General features: G+C 41.1%; 1 protein-coding gene across 1 annotated transcript in view; it reads right to left on the reverse strand.

Annotated features, from left to right (window-relative positions):
* Window positions 1-6,662, reverse strand: part of HTR2C (5-hydroxytryptamine receptor 2C) — a 248,788-nt gene extending 242,126 nt beyond the window's left edge. The window contains exon 1 of the mRNA XM_029606517.1: window positions 6,278-6,662. Coding sequence (XP_029462377.1) covers window positions 6,278-6,662 — 385 coding nt within the window. The remainder of the gene's footprint in view (window positions 1-6,277) is intronic.
* Between the last annotated feature and the right edge of the window lie 1,788 nt (window positions 6,663-8,450).

Genomic DNA, 8,450 nt, shown 5'->3' on the forward strand with positions numbered 1-8,450 from the left:
TGCTAAAATTGAATAAAATATGGGGGGTCCCATATTAAACACTGACCGGCTGGCAAAGTTAGGTGGATAAACTTACCCGGCTAACTTAGGTGGGATATTCAGTGGCATGGGTGCACTGCTGAATATAGATGGCTATCTTACAGTTAGCCGGATAAGGAAGATCACTCCCTTAATGACCTCACAATCAGGGGACGTAAAGAGAATTTTAGGAGTTTACAAAAAACCCTCAAAACATTTGAATCTAAGATGATCAAATACGAAAGGAATTATTAAGGATGTTGGCTTTCTCACCCATTACCAGGCATAGGCTCTTTGGACTGTAAAGTTTCACTGCCACTGTTACTTCCGTCATTCCCCCTCTCACTTATCCAGAACTATAACGGCATAGGTATGGGCCTAGGCAAGGTCATAGCTGAGCAGTGTAACTGCACTGCTTCCTCACCTATCTGATGTAAGAAGTGTAGCTATTGAAAGCTAATCACAGCTATAGATTGTGTTAGTCCAATAAAATGTTTACCTACAACTTGTTTCTTATCCCTTACGTCTACATAGTCAAGCGGACTAACACACCACCCACAATACTATGCTCGATTTAAATATGAGAAAGACAGGTAGAGGGATTGCTTTACTTTAGAAAGGCAGGTATGAATGGACTGAAGCCTTGGCAGGCAGTGCAAATACTCACAAGCTTCCTACATCTATTAATTGAAACCCCTTTTTTGTGTTTACAAAAGCATAGAATCTAGAGGGAGTCTTTATAGAGTATATAATACAGAAGTTTGTCTGGCCCCATATCTGTTGGCATTACTGTATGCTACAATGCAAGAAACTCATATCTGATCGTTCACCTATCAGGGTACAGGCACAGGATGAAAAAGTAAGAGGTTAACCAAGTATAGCAAGGGTACTCCTGGGCATGAGAGTGGGACTACAGTGTTACATTTCAAAAGAATTTGTAAAGGAGCTTATCAGGTCAATTCAATAAACCGACCAGCAGCAAATTTATCTAGGTAGAGTTACCAGGATACCTTTTGCCAAATATTCAGTGGGCCAAATCTCCCACACAATGTACTCAGATAAAAATACCTGGCTAAAGCTTTCTGGGCAACTGCAGCTGATCACTGGCTTACTCGATATTTCCATGTGTCATAAAATTATCTGTGCCGCCACCACCTGATCCCACCTAGTCCAGATCCCCTTCTGAAAAAAAACATTTTGTGTTGGACCCCCTCCTGTGTCCTCAAATTCACCCCATCCCCTTCAAATGGTTAAAGAGAAAGGAAAGCTGTAAATCCTATGACCCGAATCCCCCACCTCATTTGGGCCAGATTAAACCCCCAAGTGGCCCATTTCTCTGATGACCAAGAACCCCCACTCACCACAGCAATGCCATATCTTTGAATGTGGTTCCCAAACTAGCAGAAGAGGCAAACGAAGCCCCCTCCCTCTCTGTCCTGCATTGCTCTGAGCCATATACTTTGCAATACATTGAGTCACTTTCTGCTCCCAGAAAAAACATGCAGAAGAATGAAAACCAGGGAAGCACAACAGGGAACCAGGCTAAAAAGTATAAAATCCTCGTGTGTGTGTGTGTGCGGGGGGGGGGGGGGGGGGGGGTGTTGAATCTTTGTGTTCTTGTTTTGTGAGGCTTAGAAGCCTGGCCAGGCCCCAGTAATTTAAGTTCGATAACTCATGCCCTATGTATAGGTAGTCCTCTGATAGATTGTTTTTTTTTGTAATTTATCCGTTCTTGCTTCTTCATTGGAGCATTGTGATTAAACCTATTCTAATGAATGCTTCTGGGGCCTGCTTTACTAAGCAAGAGCAGTGCTAATACCTTGAACGGGCCAAAAAGGACAAACCAGAGCCCTGCCCTTCAGTGGCATGCGGTCAGGGCCTTCAAGGGATTCAGTGAATCCCCAGCCCATAGATGTCACTACAGGATAGCAAGTGCCCAATTTTATACATCAGATGGGGCAGGAATAAACTAAACCCCTGCACAATCCAGTCAGTGTCATCACACCTCCCTACATCCCCTGGGCAGCAGGAGTCACGTTTATCCAAACGTCATCTCTTGCTGCCGCAAGGCCAGTCTCACAGCTCTTACTGCAAGACCATTCCTGCTGCAGCAAGAGATGATGTTGAGATAGACATGACGCCTGCCACTGCCCACCCCACACCTCAACAGGCCACCATGCAGCCTGTCCCATGGCAGCTGAAGATAGAGAGAGAGAGGACATGGTACCCGCCAGCAGACCCACATCTTGCTGGCAACAAAAAGAGAAGGAAGCGGTGGCTTCTAGCAGCCAAAGAGAGAAGGCAGATGAGGTGGCTGCAAGTGGATACCTTCTTGCTGGTGGCCAAAGAGAGAAGGACTTCATCTCGCTGGAAGTTAAAGGGAAAATGTGAACCTAGTGATGCCAGCAGACCCCATCCCACTGGCAGCTGAAGAAAAGGCCCACGCCCTGTGTGTGTGTATGTGTAGCTGAAGTAGAGCCTGGGTGGTGGGGTGGTCACTGCCTGATATGTGTGGGTGACTGCCTGTGTGTGTGTGTATATGAGTACCTGGTTGTGGGAATGAGAGCCTGGGTGTGTGTGTGTATTGGTGTGGGGGTTTGAGAGACTGCGTGTGGGTATCTGCCTGCGTGTGTTTGGGGGGTGAGAACCTAAGTGTGTGTGTGTATGTGAGACTAGGTGAGAGCCTATGTGGGGGGGATGTGTGTATATGTGTGTGACTGCCAGTGTGTGGGTGTGTGTTTGGGTGTGTGTTTGACTGCCTGTATGTGTGTGTGTGTGTGTGTGTGTGAGTGAGAGTCAGGGTGGGTGGGGGAGAGCCGGTGTGTGAGTGTGTGTGAAAGAGTTTGTGTGTGTGTGTATGTGAGAGAGAGTGGATAAAGTTTGTACAGCTCCCCCCTTCTCTAAACCACAACAAAACATCCCATGTATGAAGAGCTGGAGGTTCTTAAAATCATTATCAGTTTCATTATTCAATGTTATTTGATATGTCTACTATTTTGTAATATTGTTTTGGTATTTTGGGAAATTCTATACACATTTTTAAGAGGTTTTAATTATTGTATATTCTATTCATGAGTTGTTTTAAAATATTTTTCTTTTTATTAGTATGGTTTTACTTTAATGATTGCTGTTTTATGGGTTTTTTTTATTTTGTTGTTTGTTGGTTTCTTAGACCTGGATTTATCAAAATGAGATAAGTATTGCATGCAATAGCAAAAGGGGCATGAGATTTGTGCAATGTTCTCTCCACCTAGCTTGATGTTACCCAGGTACAGTGTCCATCAAGCTAGGTTGAGAGAACCTTGCATAAATATCATCTTTGGCTGAGTTTCCTCACTCCGAAGGTCATCAAATCTTCACAAGAGACCACTGTTCTGTTCATATGTCTCATGTTGAATGTCAAAGTGGCCCCTAACCCCCTACACTAATACCTAAACCTCACCTCAAATTACTAGATGGGCCTTCCATAGGGATACAAATACCTATCTAGTGAGAGGACATTATAGCTAGTCTCTCTCTCTCTCCATCTCTCTCTCTCTCTCTCCATCTCTGTCTGAGCTTTATAACATGCATGTAAGTACTCACACATGTTATAAGATAGGTCAGGTGCATGTATGTGTGTTCCTAATTTTAAGATTGTACTTATACAGGAGGGCAATGTCTGTTTCAACATGCACAGGTGAGGGGATTTTATAACAGGTCCACCTCCAGACCATGACCAGCTTCACCAATGCATCCTCCAGTTTGCCCAGACTATAGCTTAGGTTCTCAAAACCACCTTTAAGTTCTTTAGTCTGCATTTCAATGAATTAACTCAAACCCCTCAAGCACTTCCTATGTGGCTAGAAATTGTTTTATTCTGACTTTCACCTCATCTATAGCAGAAGTAAAGTTGCACTGAAATAGACCTGGATGCATGCTCGGGCACTTAGCTACCTGAGCACATATCTCCTGGCCCTGCCCCAGAGTTGCCCATGCCCTGCACACATTCCGTCCCTTTTTTTCCCAATCGAGATACTCACCCATTGGTACTTGTGTGCGTTTGTGGGCGGCTTATATAATTGGGTGAACAGGCGCATGTGTTAGATACGCGCCCGACTCCCGGTTTTGGCATGCAGCTGGCTTTTAAAATTCATCTGTAAGGTTTTCAGGATATTTACAATGAATATGCATGAAATGGATTTGCATGCACTGCCTCTATTGTCTGCAATTCTATCTCACATGACTTGTTAGGTGTACCTCAAGGACTGGGTTGAGAACCTCTGTCCTCGTCTACAGTGCAGGGAACTGACCAAGTAAAAATCAATAATTATACAGATTTTACAAACCATTCATTTATTTTATTTATTTTAATATCTATTCTGTGAATCCAATTATTTTAGGGTGGATCCCATCAAAACATTCTTAAAATAAATAAAAATTAAACATAAAATGCAATAAAATAATTTTACAAAATAATATTCAACAATAATATTGCACTGATATATCCTTAACTGCTACCCCACATCAGTGATTCCATCTGCTATCCTTTTCTTTATTCATCATTGTGATGTGTTTAATATAGAGTCTTGGAAAAAGTGAAAAAAATATGGGTTTGTGACGTTTTCTCTAGAACAGCTTGCCCCAAGTTAAAGGTTCTGAGGCTTGTACAAGATTAGATTCCAACACATTTTAAACAGGGATTTTCCAATAGAATTGTCTATGGAAGGAAACAGGCAAACAACTGTTTTGCTGATTAGGATGCCAATTTCATCTCTGGATTTATTTTGACAGCCTATAGACATTTATTTCTAAAAATCTTCTAGTTTAATTTTATTTTCTCTCAGCACTTTTATCCTCCATACAGTTGAGCAATTCAGAAGTTGTTCCAAAAAATAACTACAAAACTGCATTAGCAGACCCAAACTCCAAATACTGGAACACAGAGCAGCATAATGAAGTCATAGCTTGCAGCATTGACCTTTAGTCAGAGACAGTTATGCCAAAATATTATTTGATATCAACTATTAATTCCATTATTATTTTGAAAATGAAAGTTAGATATTCCTAAGGGTATGAAAGTGAACAAAAAAAGCATTTTTAGAGTTAAAAATCTGCAAACATTTTCCATTCGAACAACATCCAGATGACTTTCTAACATTGGAAATAATAGTGTAAATCTCCAATGGACTGAGAAACTAATAGACTAATTGACTGGTGAGAGAAATAACCATGAAGTTCCCCTCTATATTGTATCATGCTACCAGATGGGCAGATGAATCACATGAAAACTGATTTTCAGGATGGCAATGTAATTTTAAGCACTGTGTGGCATGGAGTGACAGCATTAGCAGTATTGTCCAAGCACTTAGCAGAAAGGTATGAACATATAATCCAAGTTTAACTACCTATGATAACTACTCTTGGAGTCAAAGATTACAAGCTTAGCTTATCTATAAATGCTCTGGACTTGAAAGTACAGCAGCTTGTTGTACCTTTTTGCCACTGCTCTATAATGTGGCTGTTAACCCCTCAGAGGTTTCCTTTCATTTGTGTGCAATTTTTTTTTCTTCTGCCTGTCCTGTAGCTCAATCAATATCTTCTATCATTGCCCAGATTCAGTCGCTTGCGGTACCAGCAATGGATGAGACACAATAAAAAAAAAAAAAAAAAATTCAATCATCATTTCTTTCCTGCAGTTCCGCACCCTGCACTCCTATTTCTAGGCAGCCCTTGTCATTCCTGTCCACGTTTCTTGCATGCAGCAGGTCCGTGATTAAATGTACTACTGTACTGTGGTGAACAACTTACTCCACTGCCTTGAAGCTGTTATTGTCTCTCTTTAAAAATGGAAGCTGGAAGCGGTTAGTGCATGCGGCTAAGCACTGCTATGTTCTACACCTCATCAAAATGCAAGGCGTTCATCCTGTAATGCAGTTTGTTTCCTCTCAGGACGGACAGAAATTCTGCTGCTCTGTGATTTCTCGTTTCCCATAATATGTTTCAAAGTAGAACCAATCATTTTAACAATTTTTTTTTTTTTTTTTTGCTTAGTCGCTACCTGATGAAACAGCATCGTATTCAAAGCAGCTAAGAGGAGAAGATCAACAATGGTACAACTAGAGAATTACAGAATCATTAATTCACATTTCCTGGTCGCCTCCTATAAAGTACATGCTTGCAAAAAATCAGGAACTCTGCATAACAATAGACTGTTGTTACTGAATCTTATTAAGTTGATCAGAAGCAAAAACAAAGAAAAATGCACGGAGTGACTTACCGTATAGAATTGTAATGAGAGAAACTGGCATGACAAGAATTCCCACTAGCATATCTGCTACAGCCAGGGACATCAGGAAGTAGTTGGTGGCATTCTGCAGCTTTTTCTCCAGGGACACTGCCATAATTACCAGAATGTTACCTCCAATTGTCAGAACAATGATGACCAAAATCAGGAGGGCTGGCCAGTTCTTATCTGTGATAGAAGTACCAGATCCTTCGTGCGCTTCAGAGGTATTCGGAGGATTAACCGTGGGCAAACTCTGATTCAGAGTCCAACTATTATTTATGTGCCAAGCCATCAGACCACTGTGCAAACTAAAATCTAGAGTAACAGACACTGTTGTCAGGCTGATTAATATTCCAGTGCCACTCAGAGAGCTCATCATCTGCAGTTGGCTTCCCCTTATTAATTGTGCATCGATGATATTTATTTTTTTTCAAACAGAAAGTCCAGAGTGGCAGAAGTAGAAATGCATTAATCCAAAGTGAGAAAATGGTTTGATTTTCCATAATGGTCTAGACCTCAGAGAAGTTACAGTTGAGTTCCCCTGATCCTCTTCTGACATATTACTTGATAACTGATATGCAGCCCAGAAGGACAGAAGTTTTTGTAACATCCAAGTCATTCTCACGTCCAGCATTCTGTAAAGGAAACAAAAAAAAAAAGGCACAAGCTTCTTTTTCAATAAAGTCACAGTATACTCAGAACTTTATTTTCCCATGCAAATGCTGTACTCAGCTTGAGCTCTCTTGCTGGGTAGCATGTTCATCAGACTGAAAAATACCCGATAGAAGGAACAATGCCTTTTACTGGGCAGAAGTGAAAACACATCAGTGCGATCAGGGTGGCACGCTCCCGGGATATCCAAGCACAAAAGTCATCATAGGACGCAAGCAAGCACTGCTTCCAGAGAATGCTTCAAACCAGACAGAACTCATAAAACCTAAATTCCATCCTTGGGATGCGCAGGTCTTAGTCCAGCAAATACCTTGGAGTTTCCTTCTACTTTACGATCAAGTCTTAGAACTTTGGGATTTTGCTTACATTGAGATTAACAGGGAGAAGAGAGGGGGGCAGTACTGAAGTTTACATGACTTATCTGCTGTGCAACAGAACCCACTAATATCTTGCTCGTCTCTTTACATGATTTTTTTTCCCCTTAGTACTATCACTTAGCTGATAGTTTAACCATTTTTCTCCATCAAGAAATTATGCAACTTTACAAAAATTTATTTCTTTATTTAAAATCTTTTTAGTATGCACATGAAGTGACAAGATTGTGAAAAATATTCTTCTTGATGCTATGCCAACTATACATTTGATTCTAACTGTAGAGTCAATTGAAATTATATTGGCTGTTTTTAAATTTGTTGTAATCTGCCTTGCGGCCATTCTTGGTAAAAAGGCAGAATATCACGGGGTCCATCTTCAGTAAGCCGGCTAGTGGGCAAGTTATTTGGCTAAAGTTAGCTAGACAAGTTGTCCCATATATTCAGCAGGATAAATGTCCTGCTGAATATAACCAATCTAAAGGTATCCAGCTATAGATAGTCGGATAAAAAAAAAAAAAAAATTGTTTGACTATAGCATGTTCAGTTTTTGTCATTCGGCCTTCTAAAAATATCCGGTTAAGGCCACATAAGGCCAGATAACTTTAGATACCGCATATTCAGCTAGGTTACCCAGATAACTCAACCCCTCCCCGAACACCTCTGAAATGCCTCTTTTTTAATACGGCTAGAATTTATCTGGCTAAGGGCTGAATATAACCGAGGAAGCCATTTAGACAGATAACTCTTCACGTTATCCGTCTAAATTGCTTTTGAATATGGACCTCTTTATGTATATAAATAAATAAATAAAATAAATGCTTTCCTGCTCCACTACCACCTCTCTTCCTACCTTCTTCCTGTCTGCATCTTCTGTTAATGAGGTATGCTTCCATCCTTTGTGCAGGGCCATGATTTTTCTTCTCTGTGCCCCCCAACGCAAATTTTTACCCTGCTCTCTGTGCTTCTTTCTCCTTCCCCTCTGCTTTTCTGACCTTCACCCCCCTCCTTGGTGTCTCTTTGTCTTTCTCATTCTCTTTTGTGCCCCTTTGTGCTATCCCCTCCTTCCCTGCAGCCTTCTTTCCTTGGGTCACCCTTTCTCCCATGCATTTCTATCCTTC

The sequence above is a fragment of the Rhinatrema bivittatum genome, chromosome 6, assembly GCF_901001135.1.
Source record: "Rhinatrema bivittatum chromosome 6, aRhiBiv1.1, whole genome shotgun sequence".
NCBI lineage: Eukaryota > Metazoa > Chordata > Amphibia > Gymnophiona > Rhinatrematidae > Rhinatrema > Rhinatrema bivittatum.